Genomic DNA, 23,632 nt, shown 5'->3' on the forward strand with positions numbered 1-23,632 from the left:
ACAGCAACTCATATTAGGCCAGTGAAACTACTGCCTCATGTTGTCAGTGTTAAGATTCGCTATTGGTCCATTTAGCTGAAAACAGCTGGTAGTCCTGAATTCTGGCCTCCCAAGACCCAGCTTAATCTGTAGGGTTTAGAACTAAATCTCATACAGTACCTTACATTTGCAAATTGTATTTGTTCCACTGCACACTGATGCTGCACAGAAAATATTAAGCTCATACCCAGCCCCTTCTCTCTCTCTCTCAGCATTTTCTTTGAGTTGTACACTCTGTCCTAGAACCAGTGCTTGGCATTATTTCACTTACAGAGAAAAGAATCCAGAAGTCATCAAAGTTTGGTAAGCTCTTTAATAGCAAGCTTATGGTGTAACTACATTGTTGGATTTGATGCCTAGGTGTCGGGGGAGAAAAAGTAGGAATGGAAGAATAGACAGGGTTCCATTGAAAGTTCACACCTTTTAAAGCATTTAACAAAAGGGCAACATCTTTTGGCAACCCATTTCACAGCTTTGTAGTCACAAACAGAGACAAATCTTCCAGCAAGAAAATGAGAAAAACCACACTAAAAACAGTTTTGCATGGCAAATGGCTCGTTATTTCTGCTTGATATGTTGCTGGCTGGATTGAGCCCAACATTAGTAGAGTAAAACTTGACAACAAAAATTGATTTAGACTGAACTCCAGTTTTGACATTTATTCCCCTACTCCCTAAAGACTAAAGTAGACATCCTTTACATGCAATGTTATTACATATCTTTGTCTACATAAATAACAGTATGTCAGTACAGAAAGGGAATTTCAAAAGCTCAAAGTATTTTACATGAAACTGGTGTAGCTTTCCTGTGGTCAGTACTGGCTAGCTCAAATAATTTTTTCTACAGGCAAATGAACACCATTTGTGATACTCTATACGTTCCTGCTTACAACTGAGCTGATTGATGAAGCAATGTTACATGACTTTATTTAAACTTGAGCTTGTAATAATGTAGCTGTGCCTTTATGCATAATACCCTTTAGAAATAATAAAACAGGTGATGTTAAAAAATCCCAACATAATGCATTTGACCAACAATTTAGCACACTGAACTGGTCATTGTAGGTGGGGCTCTTAAACAAATCTCCTCCTACAGGGTGCAATGTGCATCTGCCATGGACATCAGATACCAACAATGCAATCTGGTAAATTTCAGACCAAGTCTGATTAAATCCTAAAAGGGGCAGTTTCTGGTTTCATGACTGGATATTCAGGTATTGAGGAACTCTGGGGAGAATGATGTGTCTCATTGTGTGTTTTTATTGTAACAAAACCCTTTGGAAATTCAGGCCCCAATCTTACTCCTTCGCTCACAGAGGATGCATAACTCTCCTTCACTCCCAATAACTTCAGGGAATCTACCCACACAGAGCCTGTTAGTATTTAACACCTTCACTTGCTTCAGTCACTCCTGCCTAGTAATTAGGGACCATGGTTTTCCAACTGGGAACTCATATTGCAGAAGTGGGTTGGAAGAGAAGGGCTTTGCCAGAATTAAAAACCAAACAATAAAATGCCCCCCTCTGTTCAACACAATTCAGAACAGAGTACACACAGACACCGGATACAAAGTGCCTGCTTCCTTAGCTACTCAATCTTCAGAGCCTGAAGCCCAGGCTGAGCAAGATTTTCAAGTGACTAGTGATTTCAGATGCCTTCGTTTTTGGGTGCCCAAGATGGGACATCTTGAAGGGACATGATTTTGAGAGGTTGGGTGTTTAAGCATTTCCTGGAAATCAAGCCTCATTAAGATGTCTCAGTCTGGACACCCAAAAATCACTAGTCACTTACCATCAAACCTTGACCAGTGTGCTTCAGTCTTGGGTCCTGGTAAAACATGACTAAAAGTACTCTTTATTGAGAGAAATTGGACAGCTATTCCTTGCTTCTGTGAAAGAGCCATCTGAAAACTACTTTGACTGTAACGGACCCTTGTGATGGCTCTTCACAGCTTATTAAGAAGTAACTACAGCTGGGGCTGTATATGCCACAAGCTGCTTCGCTGCAGAACACCTTCCCCACTCCTGCTCCCCCGACTCAAACAGCATGTCCTGCAACACAGGGTGATATCACAATAGTTTGTACACAGGCCACTGATAAAGGAAAGCTAGCTCCAATTATTTTCAGCAAAACTGCATTTTATGAGCTTACAAATTTCAAAGGCACAGAGCTACCCAAAGTGTGGGGGTGAACTGACTAGCTGAGAAATAAAACGGGATAGGGCCCGCGATTTGGACTGGGTGGTCCTGGGTCGTTCAGGTTACTGATTACGAATGTGCATGGTGGGGTTGTTAGTCCCCACATCTGTGTTAGTGAACAAAGAATTTAGTTTGTCTCTAAAATGCGCTGCCTGTATCCAGAGCAAGCTCTTTGGGGTCTTTTTGTTCTGTGTTTGGACAGCTCCTAGCACAATGGGATCCTGGTCCATGGCTGGAGCTCCTATGCTACCACAATACAAATAAATAAATACCAACACTAGGCAAAAAAAAGTCTCTTAGGCCTGGTCTATACTTAAAATTTAGGTCAATACAGTTATAGCACTCAGGGGTGTGAAAAACCCACACCTGTGAGCCCAGGTCAGCATAGCTATACACCCCCAGTTAGAATGCTTCAGTCCACCTACCTACCACCACTCAGGGAGGTGGAGTTCCTACAGTGATGGAAAAAGCCTATCCATCAACATAGGAAGCATTTACACTATCATGCTATAGTGGCATCGCTTCTGTAGCACAGCTGTGTCACTACAGTGCCTGTAGTTGACAAGCCCTAAGTTAATCTTTTCTCCATCCCTCCCCCTTGTCACCACCACATTTATCAATCATTATGCTAATTTTAACCTACACAGAACTACACCCGACTTTGAGACCTTATAGGAACATGTAGCAGTTTCTCTATGGACTGCATGGGATCCAGAAGCAGACTGCGTGGAGCTAAGTCTAAGATCTCTCAAAATCGTGGTATTTTTTCTGAAAGATATCATTCTACTCTCTTGCCCTGTGCTACCCTCACCCCAACAAAACCTAGTTGTAATATTTATAAAACCTATTCCTTTTTTCCTGACTTTCCACCTATTTCTGAACCTTCCCAAACAGCACTCTGCTCATCGCAAAAGAGCAACATGTATTCAAAAGAGCCAGGTCTGAGAGTCTCTGTTCTGGTACATTTATATTTAGTTAGAAAATCAAATCTATATATGGAAAAAAGACTGGCTTTGCCCATTCTTTTTTACTGTCTTTTCACCGACATTCTGCTTTGAGGATGGGCAATAATAAAATACTTATTAGTGTTCATCCCTAGATCGAAAAGCACTTTATATGGGTGAGTAAACATTACTATCATCTTCGTTTTACAGGTTGGGAAACTGAAGTACAAGATTCAGGTTTCAGAGTGGTAGCCGTGTTAGTCTGCATCAGCAAAAACAACAAGGAGTCCTTGTGGCACCTTAGAGACTGAGATTTTCAAAGGAAAATATAGGCCTTAGGCACCCATTTCCCATTGAATTTCACCAGGCTTTGGATGCATAACTCTCACAGACTCCCCTGAAAACCGCAGTGACTCACCTAAGTCAAGAGTGAATCAGTGGCAGAGCTGATAAGAAACCCCAGATTCCCTGACTCAGGCTCCCACCCTGCAAGCTCTTATCCACATGTGTTTACAGGACTCGGATCTCAGGCAGGTGTTCGATCCATTGGGCCACGATTCCTCCTTTTACTTACTGGGTAAGTGGCTAATAATTCCAACTCAGACAAGGGAAGTGAGAAGGAAAAAAAAATAGTAAAAAGTTTGGAACCCTTGTGGTTCCACTAGATAACTCAGCATTTCTTGGATTGTTTGATAAATAAGAAATAATACCATAACAACACAGAAACGGATATGGTCAAAGTCTAAGAAACCAGTATTTTTGATAAAATACATTCTGTATTAATGCTAATTCAACATTTAATACACGTTAATTTATATTTTATCCTTGCTATATAAAATTCCAGTTTATTTTAAATAGTGCATGGTAGTAGCCTGACCCAGCACTGGCTCAACATGCTCAGCTCCTGGCAAAATCAATGGGAGACGAGGGGGTTCAGCACTTTGCAGGACTAGGCCCTTTCAGGAGCCTGATCTTCAGTCCTTATTTGGGCAAAACTCTTGCTGGCTTCAATAGGAGTTTAACCGGAATGAAAGCTGCAGGCTAGGACCCTAGACAAGTTGCAGAAGTCACTCACATGGCATATGATGTTCAAAATAAAAACAAATGAATACAGGAAATAATATATCTATCTTCATAATTTACAGCTTCATGTTTGCTTATAACCATATTAATGCTCAACTGCTCATCTGCAGATCAGAGTCAATCAAAATGCAGGCAAAGGTGGCAAAGTGCAGAATACATCTCAACTCCAATGTATGTAGTTCATAAGGGGTGGATCCTCCAGCCTTCACTCACTCAAGTAGCTCTTACTCGCAGAAATAGTCCCATTGTAGTCAAACAGCCTGACTCTCATTTGCATTAAGCCTCCTGAAAATTACATCTATACCCATGTCAGAGCAGTGCAAAGGAGCCTTAATGTAAGGGAGAATCAGAAGCTGTGTGCACAGTCATCTGCACCTGTGCAAAACTGATTTAAATGGTTAGCAAATCAGAATGGTAGTATTTTATACCCACCTTGCATAGGTGCAAACAATGCACTACTTTAGATTCAAAGCAGAGGAAAATCAGCCCCCAAAATATGTTTGTATGAGTTGGAATCAAAGGATCAGCACCTAAAAAAGTAACCCCCAAAAAGCTCCTCTGAAGGACGCCCCTGTGTAAAGTTATGACAAGTCTCTTTTAGATGGAAAGGAAAGAAAAACTTGGGTACTTAAAGCAGGGATGGAAACCACTCGTATTACACTTTATTTTGGTAAGCAAAAAGCGCCTATTGCTGCTGTACAGTGTTATACAATGAACTGCCACAGTTCTCACACCACTAGTCCATAGAAAATGTGTTGCGACTATCATATTTATATGCCTGCATGCCAAGAGAATGTACAAAGTTTCATTAAGCTTGGTTTCTTGTCTAGTTTGTGATATTCTTAAACTCAGACTTTTACAGTGTTGCAGACACTTCTGTGCATATTCAAATACCATTTTCCATCTTGGTTACAGAAAGTTTTGCCTCTGTTAGAAAATTAAGTGTTATGCATCCCCTAAGCCTTCATCAGACACACAAATCACCAAGAAAATTAACTCTTTCACTAGGCTTTAAAATAGTTTCCTTTACAAATAGATCCAATAGGAGATACTGCTAATAACAGAGTTTTTAAAAGAATGTTAGTTGTTTCTGAGAGTTGTCCAAACATTTTCTCTTCACTAAGTGTTAATTTTTATAAAGCTAATGCTGTATTAAAGGGCTTTGAAGTTTGTGACCTACATTTTGTGTTTTTAAAAAAGTTGTCTAAAAACAGTCATTTAGAAATACTTTCCTAGATAGCGGAAAATTGCTGTATGAGAATGGAATCCCTTCTTTTCTTGCATTTTCAGAATAAAAGGTGAGTAAATAAAGAGGTCCTGTCTTTTCACCATCTGACCCTCACTTGAGAGTCACTTACACCTGGGCAAACAAGATGTAAAATACTATGGGTCTTACTTTAATTTACTCTAAGACCCCTTTCCACCACTCTGGGGGACAGGTCATCAGTTGACGGAAACTGTCATCATTCTACAGGCAATGAAACCAGCCGAGGACCCACCCTAGGCAATGCAAAGGACCTTAAAGTGAGCATAAATTACATCTGTGCTCCCTTCAAGACCTTTTTACACAGCGAGAACAATGTAAAGGGGGCTTAGTGAGAATGAGAATCAGGCCCTACCATTCTGGTTTGGTAGCATTTTACACCAACTTTGACAAGCATGAATAGCTACACAAGGTACAAGACACTGAAGAACAAGGCCCAGTGTGAAGCAGCGGATTCCATTATAACTTGAAGAGCCAGGTGCTGGGTTTATACCCTTAGGGCTTCAAAGTTAAGTTGCACTTTAATTCAGGATGCGGCAAGATTTGAATAAAGTTGTTGTTTTATTAAAGTCAGCAAAGCTGAAGGATGATTTTTGTGCAGGAGACAATGGAAAAATTTTAATTCATTTAATTTCTATTAAAACAGTATTTGGCTTTGGAACAGATGGTATCAAAGTACCAATGTGTACCATCATGTGCACTGATCACACAAATATCCTAAATATCCCCAGTGATTAACCCAGCACCTCTACATTTAGGTGGTGTTAAGAAACACTAAAATGTGTTGCACAAGCATTTGCCTAAATTTTGTCCCTCCTAAGTAATTTTTTTTTCTTCAAATCTTTATGTGCACGTCTGCAATATTAACCACTATGGAACTAGTGCTTTACAGGCATAATCGCTCACAGTTTGATACTCTGACTGGTAGTATAGCAAAAAATAAAAATTAAAATTAAAAAAAATTGTTCCATTAAAACTGAAAGTGCAGATTGCATTTATTCTCTGCATTCATTTTTCCTCCGTAAGGTCATATGTGAGTACTTCACACACTATTCGACAGTTACTACATTCAAAGTACCCTACATTCATGTCAGTGAATGTTATTCTCAAAACACAAGTCAAAAAGACAGTCAGCGACAAAACTAGTTCTAAATTAATGATGGCAGAATGCTACCAAGACAACTCCATAGAAACCCCACTGAAACAGGAGAGAAATTCAGGTCACTTCTTAGCAAAGCTCATCACAGAGATATTTATGTTTTGATTTTTTTTTTTAAACTTTGATTCTGGGAGCCATATTTCCCATATGATGCACTAATTCAAAAATGCTAATGCAGGAGCACATGACCCCACCTGATACCAAGGGATTAAGATCTGTTAATTCCTCAGATAATTACTGCTGGCTGACACCCATTTGTTGGTGATCGGCTTCTGGTTCCTCCTCTTCCACATCTGCATTATATTCTTCAAATGCATCATCATCGACATCTGGAAGCCCCAGTAACTATTTTTAAAGAGAAAATGGGAAAGTGTAATAATCAACGGCAAAGATCAAACTGATGCCATTCTTGCAATTTTACCACGAGTCTCACCACAATATTTGGCTTTTTTCTGAAAGCCCCAGAGTCACGAAGTTATGTGAGAATCTCAGCTTTTTTTTTTCCCCCCCAAGTAAATTTCCAGTCCTCATGGTTGCATAGAAAAGCTTCAAAATGTGAACCAAGTGCACCCTAAAGGCTCAGAAACCAGCAAACAAATAAAACTATTCACAAACACTGGGGGATGGGGTGAGGGGAGGAAGATACCTTCTGATCTTTAGGCCAGTCATGATTTTTGAATGCTTATGGTTGGCAAAACAACTGTCGATGCTCTAAATTCAGAAGGACCCTGTGTAGTATACTTCAGCTCTAGTTAACTCCGTTTAAAATTCTCCATTTGCACTGCATTCAATAACCCTACAAAACGATCACACTTTTGCACCAAAAGGGAAACCATTCTATCCCACGAACACAGGACTGGCCAGAGTGCAGCTCACTGAGTTAGATGGGGTAGCCATAGGTGCTAAAGCCCTAAAAGACCAGAAGATCCCAGCAAGCAAATCGCTTCATCTTGAACTATTCACCCTCTCAATCAAGTTGGAACATTTTATGCTGAGTTCAGTAGTCTTAGCAGGAGACAGCTACATATTAAAATCAAAATTGGCCACGATCCTCTCAAATTTCTACAAATTAGATTTAGGCTCCTGACAAGGTACCAATTAGGGCTGTCAAGTGATTAAAAAAATTAATCGCCATTAATCACACTGTTAATAGAATACCATTTCTTTAAATATTTTGGATGTTTTCTACATTTTCAAATACATTGATTTCAATTACAATACAGAATGCAAAGTGAACAGTGCTTACTTTATATTTATTTTTTATTTCAAATATTTGCACTGTAAAAAATGAAAGAAACAGTATTTTTCAATTCACCTCATAGATGTACTGTAGTGCAATCTCTTTATCATGAAAGCTGAACTTAAAAATGAATTATATGTACAAAAAACCCCCTGCATTCAGAAATAAAACAATGTAAAACGAGATTCAATCAGTCCTACTTCTTGTTCAGCCAATCGCTAAGACAAACAAGTTTGTTTACATTTGCAAAAGATAATGCTGCCTGCTTCTTGTTTATGTCACCTGAAAGTGAAAATAGGCATTTGCATGGCACTGTTGTAGCTGGCGTTGCAAAATATTTACATGCCAGACACGCTAAAGATTCATATGTCCCTTCATGCTTCAACCATCATTCCAGAGGACACATGTCTATGCTGATGATGGGTTCTGCTTGATAATGATTCAAAGTAGTGCAGACTGACGCATGTTCATTTTCATTATCTGAGTCAGATGCCATCAGCAGAAGGCTGATATTTTTTTTTTTTTTTTTTTTTTGGTGGTTTGGGTTCTGTAGTTTCCACATCAGTGTTGCTCTTTTAAAGACTTCTGAAAGCATGATCCACACCTCATTCCTCTCAGATTTTGGAAGGCACTTCAGATTCTTAAACCTTATGTGGAGGGCTGCAGCTATCTTTAGAAATTTCACATTGGTATCTTCTTTGCATTTTGTCAAATTTGCAGTGAAAGTGTTCTTAAAATGAACAACGTGCTGTGTCATCATCCAAGAGTGCTATAACATGAAATATATGGCAGAATGTGGGTAAAACAGAGCAGGAGACATACAGTTCTCCTCCCAAGGAGTTCAGTCACAAATTTAATTAACACATTTTTTTAACGAACATCATCAGCATGGAAGCATGTCCTCTAGAATGATGGCCTAAGCATGAAGAAGCATATGAATCTTTAATACATGAGGCATGTAAATATCTTGCAACACCAGCTACAACAGTGCCATGCAAATGCCTGTGACATTGTAATTAAGAAGTGGGCAGATTTATCTCCCGTAAGTGTAAACAAACTTGTTTCTCTTAGCGATTGGCTGAACAAGAAGTAGGACTGAGTAGACTTGTAGGCTCTGAAGCTTTACATTGTTTTGTTTTTGAGTACAGTTATGTAAAAAAAACAAAACAAAACAACATTTGTAAGTTGTACTTTCATGATCAAGAGATTGCACGACAGTACTTGTATGAGGTGAACTGAAAAATACTATCATTTTACAGTGCAAATATTTGTAATAAAAATGATATAAAGTGAACACTGTACACTTTGTATTTTATGTTGTAATTGAAATATTTTAAAATGTAGAAAAAAATCAAAGAAATTTAATAAATTTCAACTGGTATTCTATTGTTTAACAGTGTGATTAATAGCGATTAATTTTTTTGAGTTAATCATGTGAGTTAACTGCAATTAAATCAACAGTCCTACTACCAATACATCTCTCAGTTAGGCAAAGTTTGGATGCCTCAGCTCTATAAAGTTTCAGATCATTGTAATGGAAAGTGTTTTAGAAGATGGAAAAACTATTTGAACTTTTCCCTCTTCCTCCGCAAAGAGATTGGCAAGACAGTGAAATTCAGGAATCTATAAACACATCCCAATGCATCTTCTTTGAAAATCTCATACCAGACTCCTCACAAAATTTACATAAACAGCTATTAATATCTGTCAAGCAAAATCATATGCTAAGCCTTATTGACAATACTAGGTATTTAGCCTGCTAAGACTGAAAGAGCACCCACAGACACACGCTGCACCTTCCTTGGAGAGGGATTCAGTTGTTGTCTCATAGGAGGGAAAAAACAACCATCTCCACCAGGAAAGGGAAATTTTTATACAGGGATATGAAATTACAAGGCCAGCTTTTAAAAATGTAAGTTACTTTATTATATTTTTACATTCAAAACTATTCAATGGACACAAGGACAATATAGAGCTGTGGCCTTTGGGCCCAGCGAAGTTCACGGTTTTGGCCACATCCTTTGATCTGAGGGAAAACTAACCACATTAATGAGCATCTTAACCTTCATATTGGGGGTGAGGGGAGTTTCTAGCTTTTTGCCTGAAAAAGTAGCACAAGAAGCATAATGAAATATAAACATATCACAAGGGTCGAAAAGGACAAACAATGGGGCTCTGCTTCTGTAGAGAGAGGCTGGGGACCTACAGATGACACACACATGCTGTACTCATTATGTACAATTAATCAGTTAAGTGAGGAGTCTACTCCAAAGAAGCATCTTGCCAGTCCTCTTTGAAATCCTTAGGGGATTAAATCCATGGACGTTAAGTGCCTAATGCCTCTGAGAATCTGGGCCTACGTGACTTAAGAGCCTAAGTGCCATTTTCAAACATGACTTGGGCAGTTAGGTGCTTTCAATGGGAGCTACACTTCTACATCACATAGCGCCTTTGGAAAATTTGACCCTTTGTTATTATTTATACTGTAGTAGCAACCAAAGGGTTAAATCAGGCTCTGGGCCCAAAGCACTAGGCACCTGTGTACAAGCATTTAGGAAGACCCAGTCCCTGTCTTAAAGTATTTATAAAGAAACAGAAGTAGAGTGGGGTAAAGGGACAGAACAGGGAATAAAGTGATCTGGGTGATGGCAGCCACAGCACATTAGCATCATGTCATTATTTTTAAACATTAGTGTAATATATCTGTCCTATTTATATTACAAAATGTTGGTTTTAGTGTGTCGGGGGGGGGAGCATTGTGGGTCAAAGTGGTGGGAGAAGGGAAGGCTGGAACAAGAGAGGAGAATGGATAACAGGAGAGAGAAAATGAGGAGGTGAGCCGGAGAACAGGATAGAAGAGAGAGGAGGGACAATGGAGGAGGGACAGAAGCCTAATGGGCATGGAGTGCTAGTCCATCCAGAAGAAGGAGAGCACCAGGAGGAGATGGGCTGGATGAAGGAAGACGAACAAGCAATCACAGTACAGTAAATGATGAGAAAAAAATCCAGAGTCCAAAGTTTATTTATTCATTCAGTCCATGCTATTCATCTGTCAGGGATTTTGGGGTGCAGTGGGTCGATCTCTAAGTCTTACATAAGATTGAAGGCCATGAGCATATCAGCTTTTACACAGAAAATATCCTACTTGTATTTAGTCTTTCATATTGAAAGTACCACAAACTGTCAGAGGACTGGAATGTGCAGAAAGATGTTGCTGGTACATCTAACCAGAGAAGAGTAACAGTCATTTGTATTTATGGCATATGATACAGTTGTAAATAAATGCTTCGGGCAGGGACTACGTTCCCAGGATTTTTTTTTATCTTGTATATTTTAACTAGTGCAAAGGGTCTTGCACACTCATGGTGGTATCTAAATAATCCAATAATTTGTAAACAGCAGACCTGGGGGAAGGTGATAATGTATTTAATCGCAATCTAACAAATATTAAAATATGTGTATATATGGCTTGAAAATACGAATGATTCTACTCTAAAAATAATGTGGCTGCATTAATTCTTTTACATCAGGAATCAATGGCCAGACAAAAAGATAGGTGCTTAGAACTACCAGCATAAATGCTTCACGACCTGTATTCAGGAACTAAAATGGCATAGTAGAAACAGGTGTGTTTGAGGAAATGAGACAAGGATGCAGAACAACAAAAAATGATGAGTGATGCGTTTTGTGGGGATTTTATTATTTGATTTTTTGCTAGGAAGAGACTAAAGAAGCTCAATTTAGTCCATCCAAGAGAAAGTTAACAGGTGACTTGATCATACTCTATAAGTATATTGGGAAGAGGTTTCTGGTAATCTGATCTAGCAAAAAAGGCATAATAAGATCCAATGGTTGGAAACTGAAATTAGACTAATTCAGACTAGAAATAAGGAGCAAGTTTGTCATAGTGAGGGGAACTTATTTCCAATGGCTAATTATCTAGAGATGTGGTCGATTTCAGCCACACGAAGCCTTTAAATCAAGACTGGATATCTTTTTAAAAGACACACTGCAGCTAAACAAGAATTTGTGGGCTTGATGTACAAATTACTCTGTGATATAGTATGGTCTGTGTTACACAGGTGGTCAGACTAGACGATCACAATGGTCTTTTCTGGCCTTAGACTCGATTGCCTTTTATTTCTTCAGTTTAAGAGTGGCTTACTTTGGTTTATTTTAAACCAATTCCTAATAGATTTAAGCTAAACTTAAAATAAACCCGATTTAAGCAGAAACATGCATGTCCAAACTGGGGTTTGCATCAGTTTAACTAATTTGGTTTGAAACCACTCCTTTAGTTAAACAGCTGGAACTTTCTTGTGCAGACAAGGCTTTAAGCTACATTGAAAGAAGGAAAATCTCTCTCAAGGGATGGACGTTGTTCTGGAAAGTGAATTTTTATATGTTTACCATAATTAGAGTAGCTGCACAGATGGATCGAATTTCCAGTCCCTTCTAAGTAAACGTGTGCATTGGCTCTATTCACCTCTGCTCTCTAGATGGATTTTTTTTAAAACTAAGTTCTTTCACAGTTGCCACTGAAGTTGGCAGTTGGCCTTCTAAGGTTGCAACACAGAGTAAATGAGGCCCAGTATTTCATAGGCACACTCCTGGCCACTTGCTTTTTTTTTTAAACTCTTAGGATGAAGTTTAGTCCTCATGATCAGCTGGTCAAAATATCATCAAAAAGTTAGAAAAAAATTGTCTAAACTGTTTCATTTTTCATCAACTGCTCAAAAACATAACCAGCTTCGCTTACTGACATGATCTAAGTAGACATAGTGAAAGCACTTGCCTTTGCCAATAAACCTCTACTCTTCTCTATGACACTCCAGTTATTCCACTCCCAGGCCACTCAAGAGGAGAGGCTGACAATATGCTGTATTATGTGGCAGTTTAGCAAGACAAATGTCCAGTAGGGACTATGCTGAGACCATCAAACTCTCTTCACTTTGACAAAAGCCATGTTTTAACATATGTCTCTGGCAGCAGATGGCTAGTAAAGTAACATGAGGTATCTTAGCCCTATACATCTCAGCGCTATATAAGGACTGATGAGCAGAAAATGTTAAGAACAAAATATAACAAAACAAAAAACAAACAAAAGTCAAACTATTACTGTTCCACTCACTTGCTGAGACACTATCCTGAGCTCTCTCAAATATCAGGTGATCTCAAGGCTAAAATCTGAACTTACAGTTTTGTGTTTCAAACTATTTCACTCTGCCTCCCCACACTATTTGCTTTATACAGATCCTTGAAAACTTCCCAAATTCCAGTGCCAGGAAATGACTCTGCCACCAAGTCCTACATAGTTTTGTAGTGCATGGGACCCCAGTAATGAGTGAGTGCTGAGAGAATGCAGAATCGGTCAATACTATGCTCGGCTGATGCAGCAACTCATGATGTCGGACACCATCAGGTGATCAAGGGACAACTACATAGAACACATCACTGGACATCAGCTATACCAGGAGAGGTGAGCTGGAGTGCTGATGAGACGCGCAATCAGGAAAGTAACAAATACTTTCCTCATGGACTGTATTTTCTAAATGGACAACCTATCCAATTCTCAATTACTGACGGACAATCTCCACTCTTTGATATATTTTGCTTTCCACAACCAAATCTCTGTACAACTTTTCATGAGTGATGTACCCGAGTATTCAGATTCTAATATCCAAACTGTATTGTTAAATCTATTCAGATAAATCTGGGTTGTTGCTGATTATGTACTCTATGTATCATATGACTTTTAAAAACTAACGTTATATTTGTGGGTCATCTAAGCGCTATACCCAGATGTACAGACACTCTTTTCCCAACCTATGTATTCTATATATATATATATATATTTTTTTTTTTTAACATTAGCTATAATAAAATTTTTAATTCCATTCTTCACATTCAGTGCTTGATCACCCATATACAATTCATCATCAAGGTAGGGTGCCAGTTCCACTGGCTGGGACATCAATTTGCTTCTTACCACAGCAGAGAATCTCAATTTGTCAAACGAGAAGCTAGAAATAAAAAGGCATCTGATTTACAAGAATATGCTCCCCGTACTCACTGTTGGCTTGTTTGAGCTACTTGACTGGACAAATATGTCACTGTGAAAAAACCGTCTTGTTCTCAATGGCACATTTTATTAAAATCACAAATATAATAAATATATAGAAGTAAAACATGCACCTACAGGCCTGAAAGATTTGAAGACTTTTTCCAGTATTTCATGGAGTGTCTTTTTACCACAGGAAGAGATGTAGTCCTGTGCCAACTGCAGGAAAGGTAAGCAGTCCTCACTTTCACTCCACACATGCTAAAAGACAATAGCAATGAAAGAAAGAATAGGAGTTAATAGGAATTCATGGGATGTACCAAGATGTACTGGACCTGCAATTTAAATTTGTACTAGGGATACAGATATTGCTTTACTTCAGGAACTGGGTATGCTCCTACATTTTTAAAGCAGCCTCCAGAGATCCAACTTGGTTGCATTAGCACAATATACCAGGAGATAGAGAAAAGGATGAAGGCTTGGAAATAAATTAGAAAATACACTGTTCATGATTGAACCAGGGTAAGGAACCAGAATGTCCCAAATACATGTCCCATATATCATTTTACAAGTAAAGTTGCTTTTGTTTAACATCAGCCCTCCAAACTCAGCTTGGGATCTGAAAGTCAAGATGAGGTTTTTCCTTCTCATGCATCATCCACAGTAATAATGCCCACAGCAACACATGAGCAATCTCATCCTTTTTCAGGTTGTTTGAACCTGTAATTTGGTAAACAACTTTCCTGATGATGCACAAAAAGAAACAGAATCCTGAGTATGTCCATGGGGTACTCTGACCTGCCCCACAGCCTGGTTCCATGAAACTCCAGGCCTTCAAGCTTTCCTGTAACCCCTGCATATTCTGCCAACACAATGTTGTTTGAAAAAGAACACATTCAAGTGCTATGAAAGCCTTCAAACAGGGACATGACTTACGTGGACGTGCAGGGTGAAAACACTGTTTACAGGATGCTTTCTGAATGCCTTTCTCACTGAGATTCTAATGACGGAAGCATAACGCTGCATGGAAAGGTAGATGCTACAACTTCCCTTACTTTTTCCCCCAAAGTACTGTGCATCTAATGTATCTGTTAGTTAGTACATGAACAGTAAGCTACACTTAATAAGGGTAGAGTAGAAACTCTCAAATTAAACTAATATTAAGAAAAGAATAAGAATAAAAAAAAATCTCAACTCGTAACATGCAAACTTATTTCCTAGTCAGCAGAAATTAGCTGACATGAATTAAGTTCTACGTTTCTACAATTAAGAGATTGCAAAGCATTAGCTAAATTACCTCTTTAAACAGAAAAATTATAACTACCTTTGTACTAACCTCTCCTGACCTACATTTTCTTTGATGCCTGTGACAGTTTACAAAAGTAGTGAGTGCTTCTGAAGTGAAATTTCTGCCAATACATGTAAAAATGGCCCCTTCCCACTGAGTAGATTTGCTTCTCGTATTTGTCACTAAAATGGGCAGGTATGACTCCGGACAAAAATATGTTTTTTACAGGGAAATTTAATCCCATGTAACCTCACAATGCTTTTTTTTTTTTTTTTTTTTTAAAAAACAGAGTCAGAGTCCCACCACATTTTAAACTCCACTGTGAATTTATCAGCATTTGCTCAAAATAAACTGTTCTGGTGCGTGAGGGGAAAATTACTCATCAGAAAATCTTTTAGTCTTCAAAAAAGTATTTTTTCTTTTTCTTTTTTTTTTTTTTAAAACATAGTGTAAAGCGATCAAGGCTTCCAGCGATTTCCACACCTGCAGAAGATTTAAAATTTTGGTTATAGCAACAAACACATTATGGAAGCATCTCATTTAAGAAAGGCTTGGTTTCATCTACCAAAAGAAAACATGGAAGTATTATCATGATATCTAATAAAGCTGCACCTACAGACTTTTCCGCACGTTCAGTTCTCATTCATGCAGCAACTTAAGAATGTGAATCTAAATAGTCTGATTCACGAGTCTCCAAAAGAACCTGTAAAACGAATTTTTGTCTTTCACAATAAGATAAATGAAAATTGAAGATTCAGCTCTTGCTTTGGAAGTTATAGCAGGACTTAAACTGCACACACAGAGGATGCTTTTGCAGAGATTTAGTGGGTTTCTCAACAATCTCTTTGCAATAGGGAAAACAGCCTATGGCGGAGCAGTAAGGAAAAGCTAAACCTCATCCTCCAGATAACTTGTTTTCAGGCTAGACCTATTTTGCTCTTGGTTGCTTTGTGTTAACACAAAAGCACACAGCTACTAATTTCAATCTCAGCTGACCCAGGATCAAGGTAGAAATATTTAATTCAGCATGCAATCTTTGCAAAGCAAGGCTGAAGCAGTTCATTGTATAGCGCTTGAAGGTTTTTCCATTCAGTCTTTAGTGGGTTCAGCAGTCTTAAACGATATTTATCGGATCACATTTTTCAAAACCTACCTGTTGAGCACGCTAGTATAATATTTTATCTTTACTGAGCTAATTTTGTTGATGAAGAATATTCAGACTAACTGATTCTGTGCTAAGATATATTAGAGGAAATCTTGTAATAAGGTAATGCAAAATTGGTACTTGAAGTATCATTTAATATGAATACTAGAAATAAAGTGACAACAGAGAATACATAATATAATAATAACTTATTCTACCCTCATCCATACTGGGTAAGGTTATATAACAAATCCAATGAAATATTTGGGGAATACTTTAACCTATACAAACAGAGATTAAGGCCCAGATGTTAAAGGTACTTAAGTACCTAAAGTGCAGATAGATACCTAATGGGGAAGGCACCTCAGGTGCTTTTGAAGATCCCACTAGGTGCCTATCTGCACTGTAAGGTGCCTAAATACTTATTAAAATCTAGCCCTTAGAGATCTTCTCATGTAATTAAAACTATGCAATACTGGAGCTCTCAAATATTTTCATAGCGTGAACCACATCTTAACAGAGATTGCTTTATGGACCACATCCTTTGCATTCACAATCACACAACATTCCCGTGGCAACTACAGGAAGTGCTTAAGTGGAAAAGTAATATTAGGCAAGCATTTAATATATGTTTAGCTTCTTTTAATGTAATTCAGCAGGTGCAAACTAGGAGGAATCACCTACACCCACTGACTAGCTAGTTCCCTCTAGACCGCTACCAAGTGCTTTGTGGGCCACAGTCTGGGGAATTTCTGATTTCATGCATGATTACAAAATTATTTTCCCCATCTATTTCTCAACTACCTCCTGCCCTTACTTGTCTTCCTCTTCTTTCTGTCACACTCCTCTAATTAATCATTTCATCCTTCAAAGTTTATGTGATAAATCATGCATCTCTGGCACCCCTGTAAGTGGTCCCCAGACTTTTCAGGGTCATGCCCCTCCCTTACCCTTGTCCTTGTCCCCCCCCCCCCCCCCTTGGGAGCTGGGAGCAGGGCAAGGGGGAACGCAGGCAGGAGTAAGGGGGACAAGGCTGGAGCCAGGGCTGGGAGTGGGTCTGGGGCCAGGACTAGGAACAGAGCTGCAGCCAGGGCCGGAGCAGAACCACAGCTGGGTCCGCGAACAGGTGTGGCTCTGCTCCCTGCCCCAGGCCAGCAGTGGAGCTGCAGCTGCAGGTGGGGCAGGAAGCAGATCTGCAGCAGGGTGCAGAGCTGCGGCCAAAGCTGGGGATGGGCCCAGGAACCTAGGTTGTGGCTGGAGCAGAGCTTGGGGAAGGGTAGTGCTCCCTCTGACCCAAGTGGGGGCTGGCTCAGGCCCTGCCCTCCCAAACATTCCTCTGCACCCCCCAAGGGGGGCACACCGCACAGTTTGGGGACCTCTGCCCTATGTACTCTGTTGAAGTCTCTTCCTTATTCTGAAAGTAACATGTAAAGAAAAGTGATGAAAACACTATGGGCCTATTCTCATTTATACTTAGAGTGTATCTACACTGCAAGTGCAGGTCTGATTTGTTTCTCATGTTAGCTAAATTAAAGCTAGCATGGATACGCCTACCTATGCTACAATCACACCTGAAGTGCAGACATGCCCTTTGACCCCTTTACAACACTCTGACAGTGTAAAGAGGCCTCAAAGCATGTAATTACACCATTCTGGCAGTGAAAATGGGCCTGAAAGTTGACATAAATTAAAGTCAGACCCATTCATGTGGCCAAAGCCATTGGAAGGGTCCTTAGTGTAAATGAGAATCAAGCCCCAGATTTTTATTGATTTCTTAAAATGAACTTTAATACACAGTTCCACATATAATGAAAACTGTCTTTTGGAACATTTAAAAAAAAAGAGTCTGCAAAATGAGTCTGTCAGGCTGGTATAATTAATATGGTGAACAGATCATTATTAGTGCTGAGCTGTTATACTAAAAAGACATCATCAACTGAGGAAAAATCATTCCTGTCTTTTTTGTAAAAGGACTAATACTGGAAGTAACTCCTGAGGGGACTACAGTTGAAAGAGATTGGAGAAACATAGTTCTCTGTTTTTCTGGTAGCTTTGGTTGGGGGGATGAAGCCTTTCAAACAGAACAACTAGGAAGAAAAAAGAAAATATGGTTGCAAAACCACAAAAAATGGCAGGATAGTGCAGGGGCAGGACTATGATCTGAAACTTATACTTTTGTGGTTTGGGTTTTTTTTAATTGACTAGATTTCAACTAATGTAGATTATATAACAATACAATACAACAAATAAATGAGAAACACATGAGTTTTCTCTGTGATATAGGATATCATTAGAATCCCTGGATGGAATTACAGGCCTGGTCTACACTATGCGTTTAAACCGATTTTAGCAGCGTTAAACTGATTTAACCCTGCACTCGTCCACACAACGAAGCCATTTATATTGATATAAAGGGCTCTTTAAACCGATTTCTGTACTCCTCCTCGACGAGGGAAGTAGCGCTGAAATCAGTATTGCCATGTTGGATTAGGGTTAGTGTGGCCGCAAATCGACGGTATTGGCCTCTGGGCAGTATCCCACAGTGCACCATTGTGACCGCTCTGGAAAGCGATCTGAACTTGGATGCACTGGCCAGGTAGACAGGAAAAGCCCTGCGAACTTTTGAATTTCATTTCCTGTTTGCCCAGCGTAGAGCTCTGATCAGCATGGGTGGCCATGCAGTCCCAAATCCAAAAAGAGCTCCAGCATGGACTGTATGGGAGATACTGGATCTGATCGCTGTATGGGGAGACAAATCTGTTCTATCAGAACTCTGTTACAGCAGACAAAATGCCAAAGCATTTGAAAAAATCTCCAGGCTATGATACAGAGTCCACAGCACAGTGCTGTGTGACAAGCGTAACAGAAAGCCAAAGAATCAAATGGACATTCATGGAGGGAGGGAGGGGGTATTGAGGACTCCAGCTATCCCACAGTCCCCGAAAAGCATTTGCATTCTTGGCTGAGCTCCCAATGCCTGAAGGGTCAAAAACATTTTCCCCGGTGTTTCAGGGTATATGTTGTCAATTTACACCCTTCCCACCCCCTCCGAAAGAAAAGGGAAAAAAAATGTTTCTTGCCTTTTTTCAACATCACCCTATATCTACTGCATGCTGCTGGTAGATGGGGTGCTGCAGTGCTGAACACCAACATTCCCTTCCTGGTGGCAAACGGTACAATATGACTGCTATCCATCGTCATCATCAGCCCATGAGTGCTCCTGGCTGGCCTCAGTGAGGTCGGCCGGGGGCGCCTGGGTAAAAATGGGAATGACTCCCAGTCATTCCTGGCAGATGGTACAGAACGGCTGGTAACTGTCTTCATCATAGCAACTGGAGGCTGAGCTCTATCAGCACCCCCTTTCCTGTCTAAAGACAAGATTCTGTACTGCCTGGACTATCATAGAAGTGGGAGGCTGCGCTCCTCTCCCCCACCACCTTTTAATGTCCTGTCTGGACTATCATAGCAGCTGGAGGCTTCCTCCCCCTCATTTTAACTCACTAAAAAGTCAGTGTTTCTTATTCCTGCATTCTTTATTACTTCATCACACAAATGGGGGGACACTGCTGCGGTAGCCCAGGAGGGTTGGGGGAGGAGGGAAGCAACGGGTGGGGTTGTTGCAGGGGCACCCCCTAGAATGACATGCAGCTCATCATTTCTGCGGGATCTCTGGGGCTTTGACACGGAGCGGCTGTGCTCTCTGGTTCTCTAGTACACTTGCCCCATATTCTAGGCAGGACTGACTTTATTTTTAGACAAAACATAAAGAAAGGAATGACCCAGGGAGTCATTCCCATTTTTGTCCATGCGCCCCCAGCCGACCTCAGCGAGGCCAGCCAGGAGCACCCATGACAGCAGCAGACGGTACAAAACAACTGATAACCGTCATCTCATCGCCAATTTACAATGGCGGACGGTGCAATAGGGATGGTAACCGTCTCTGCTACTTTGCAAACGCAAATGAATGCTGCTGTGTAGCACTGCAGTACTGCGTCTGTCAGCAGCATCCAATACACATACGGTGACAGTGACAAGGCAAAACAGGCTCCTTGGTTGCCATGCTATGGTATCTGCCAGGGCAATCCAGGGAAAAAGGCCGCGAAATGATTGTCTGCCATTGCTTTCACGGAGGAAGGATTGAGTGACGACATTTACCCAGAATCACCCGCAACACTGTTTGCATTGGGATCTCAACCCAGAATTCCAATGGGCAGGGGAGACTGCGGGAACTATGAGATAGCTACGGTATAGCTACCCACAGTGCAACACTCCAGAAATCGACGCTAGCCTCGGTACATGGACGCACACCGCAGAATTAATGTGCTTAGTGTGGCCATGTGCACTTGACTTTATATAATCTGTTTTACAAAACCGGTTTATGTAAAATCGGAATAATCCCGTAGTGTAGACATATCCATAGTTTTAGCCCAGATCCTGCAAATGGATCTACGAGTGCCCCAAAAGTGCTAATAACTTCAGTGGGAATTGGCATGGCCACAGGAGCTCACCTGCAAGTATCCAGTTGAAGGATGTGGCCATTTAGGTCTGGTCCTACAGGGATTTGCACAAGTGCATAGGTGTTTGCAGGACTGAGGTGTCAGGATCCAGTCCTACAATGGGCAAAAGGGCCTCCACACACTGGCAGAATCCTGACTTTTGTTATACAGTAGCTGATGGATACATGAATACTTCAGTTAAACTCTACATCATCTCCTGATTTGTTATAATACTGCAACACCATCTACACAATGTGATAAATAAGTAAGTATCTTCCGACTGGAATTTGTGCTCTTTGGGCAAGTCACTTACTGCACTTTGTCTCTATTTACCCAGCTCTAAAATGGGTTCTTATTGCACCTATCTATCAGAGGTTTTATGAGGGAGAACCTGCTAACATTTGTATAGCAGATTGAGGGATGTTAGGTGCTATGAATTAAAGTGCGATGGCATTTCTTCAATAATGCTAGAAACCATTACAACCCCTCCCCAATTTTTTTATGTGCACTGAACTGGAGCTTTACAATTTATAAACCCTGCAGTAAAGGTCAGGTTTTCCCATTGAACACTAAGATGTTGGAGTTGGGGGAAAAACATCCTCTTGATCCTGAAGCCATTTTTGTTACCATCATTGTATGAACTTGCTGCTGAACTCCAGCAGGTCAGGATGTGCAGGCAACTGAGGCTGCCGGGGAGGGCAGAGAGGAAAGGCCAGCACCTGCCCCCCATCACACTGTAACCAAGCTGAGAGTAGGGAAGGACATTTAGGAAACAGTTTCCTGGAGGATCAAGGGTGACTAAGAGTAAATTCACACAGCCCCAGAAAGGGGATGGGACCCAGGTGGAGGGAGCCCTGTCATTCTGACTCCATTTTATTCTCCACATTCTCCATTTGCTGCGACAGCAAAGCAGCCCCCCAACCACAGCCTAGGGGGGCAGGGCACTTACTGGTACACAAGTCATAAGCAAACCACAGCGCGGGAGCAAGAGGTGGGCCTCAGGCTCCTCCTCACCCCTGGGGGGCCTCCATCCTCGCCCAACCCCCAACTCCTCCAGCAGCACAGGGTGGGGCTGGGGGTGCTGCTAAGGGCCCCGTGGCTCCTTGCCCTATCTGGGGCGGTGGCTGCTCCCCCCCCCAGCAGCCCAACCTGCCAATAAGCACCCAGCACCAGACTCCATTTTGCAGCTTTTTGCTACGGGCTGGGAATTCTCTCTCCCCCCGCCCCCAGCCAAGGGCTCTGCCAGCCCCGCCGCCTCCCGGCTCCCTCGCCGGGCTTTGCCTGCAGCTCAGCCCCCGGCCTGGCTGGGGCCCGCTCTGCCCTCCGCAGCCGGAGCCCGCCCACTGCGCCCCAGCCGCAGGGCAACCGGGCGGCGCCCAGCCCCATAGAGCGAGGGGAGGCGGCGTCCGCTGGCGGTGCGGGGTGGGGTGGGTCACTCCCTCCCAAGCAGGCCGGCTGCCCGGGGGCCCCAGGCGCTCCCCGCGGGGTCCCACCCAGGCAGGCCGGGGGAGAGGGCGGATGAGCAGCGAGCAGCAGTACGGGGCAGCCCCCGCCCAGCTACTCACAAAATTGTCCCCGCAGCCGCTGTCCGGACACAGCACGTAGAAGGAGACGCCGGGGTCGGCGTAGAAATCCATCCTCCGCTCCGTCTCCTCGGTGGCGATGAGCTCGAAGGGGGTGTTGGAGCACCACTTCTCCGCCACGTCCGCCAGCTGCTGGAAAGCCATGCTCGCTCCCTCGCTCGCTCCCCGCAGCCGCCACGCGCCCTCGGGCCTGGCTCCGTCCCTCCCTCCCGCTAGAAAACGGGCGTGGGGAGAGGTCCAGGCTGGGGAGCTCCCGATCCACTTCAGCAGCTCGGGCTGCGGCTCCCACTCAGCATTATTTGCTAACTTACATGTATTGTTTACATGCCGTGCGTACAAGGCGCCCTCCTCCTCTTCCTCCTGCTGCTCCCTGTGCAGCCTGACATTGGCTAAGCGCGGCTGCGTTGTGTGGCTTGTGTGCAGGTCATTTGCGGGCGTGGGTAAAAGCTGGATGTGGCCGGCTGCTCCTGGATTCGGCCACAGCCAGGCAATTTTTGGACCCAAGCGCCCCTAATGCCACTGACTGTAAAGAACGAGAAAGATCAATTTCTCCAGGGCATCAAAAAAATTCCAGACACCAGAGCATCCTGGCTGCGAAAAACCGTATTTGGCTGCTGGATCCTACCAGTTTTTGAACCACACTCCCAAATTCCACTGCATAAATAGAGACCAGATGCGCTGATTCCACCTAAAAACTCCAGACCCAGATGCATAGCAGTGCCACAAAAGGCTGGATTCAGCATCTGAATCTTGCTGGATCCAGCCAATTTTTGCTACCAACTCTCCAAATTCCACTGTCTAAACAGAGACCACATCTAACTGCATTTGCCCCACAAAGAAAAAAATCTAGAAACCAAAATTTCGTTGTGCAATGATGCTGCAGGCACTGAGACTCATCATATGTTCTGTGTTGGCTCCTGCCAAGTTTAGGCCCTCAAACCACAAACTCCATTGTCTAAACAGAGAACAATGTTACTACTCCTAATACTGTAGTAAAGCTTGAACCTTCATGCATGCTAGCTCCATAGTATTGCAAGCACTTGGATCCAACATATAGAGCCTATTGGATCCTGCCAGATTTTGAACCCAGGATCCCAAGGTCTACTGTCAGAAGAATCAGCACATATTGCCATA

The 23,632-nt window shown here is 41.7% G+C and overlaps 1 protein-coding gene across 1 annotated transcript; it reads right to left on the reverse strand.

Moving 5' to 3' along the window:
• Positions 1-4,903: 4,903 nt before the first annotated feature.
• MTURN (maturin, neural progenitor differentiation regulator homolog) lies at positions 4,904-22,941 on the reverse strand. The gene is made up of 3 exons (XM_030551066.1): positions 22,481-22,941; positions 14,126-14,248; positions 4,904-7,031 (listed from the first exon to the last, which is right to left on the reverse strand). The coding sequence occupies exons 1-3, from the start codon at positions 22,640-22,642 to the stop codon at positions 6,921-6,923; spliced, it is 396 nt and encodes a 131-aa protein (XP_030406926.1). The 5' UTR covers positions 22,643-22,941; the 3' UTR covers positions 4,904-6,920.
• Between the last annotated feature and the right edge of the window lie 691 nt (positions 22,942-23,632).

This window comes from Gopherus evgoodei, chromosome 2 (assembly GCF_007399415.2).
Source record: "Gopherus evgoodei ecotype Sinaloan lineage chromosome 2, rGopEvg1_v1.p, whole genome shotgun sequence".
Taxonomy (NCBI): Eukaryota; Metazoa; Chordata; order Testudines; family Testudinidae; genus Gopherus; species Gopherus evgoodei.

Coding starts and splice junctions, on each gene's coding strand:
- MTURN (XM_030551066.1), bottom strand. CDS start 22,642: ATGGCTTTCCAGCAGCTGGCGGACGTGGCGGAGAAGTGGTGCTCCAAC. Junction 14,249..22,480: donor GCGGCTGCGGGGACAATTTT/GTGAGTAGCTGG, acceptor ATTGTCTTTTAG/CATGTGTGGAGTGAAAGTGA. Junction 7,032..14,125: donor TCTTCAAATCTTTCAGGCCT/GTAGGTGCATGT, acceptor CTTTAAAAATAG/TTACTGGGGCTTCCAGATGT.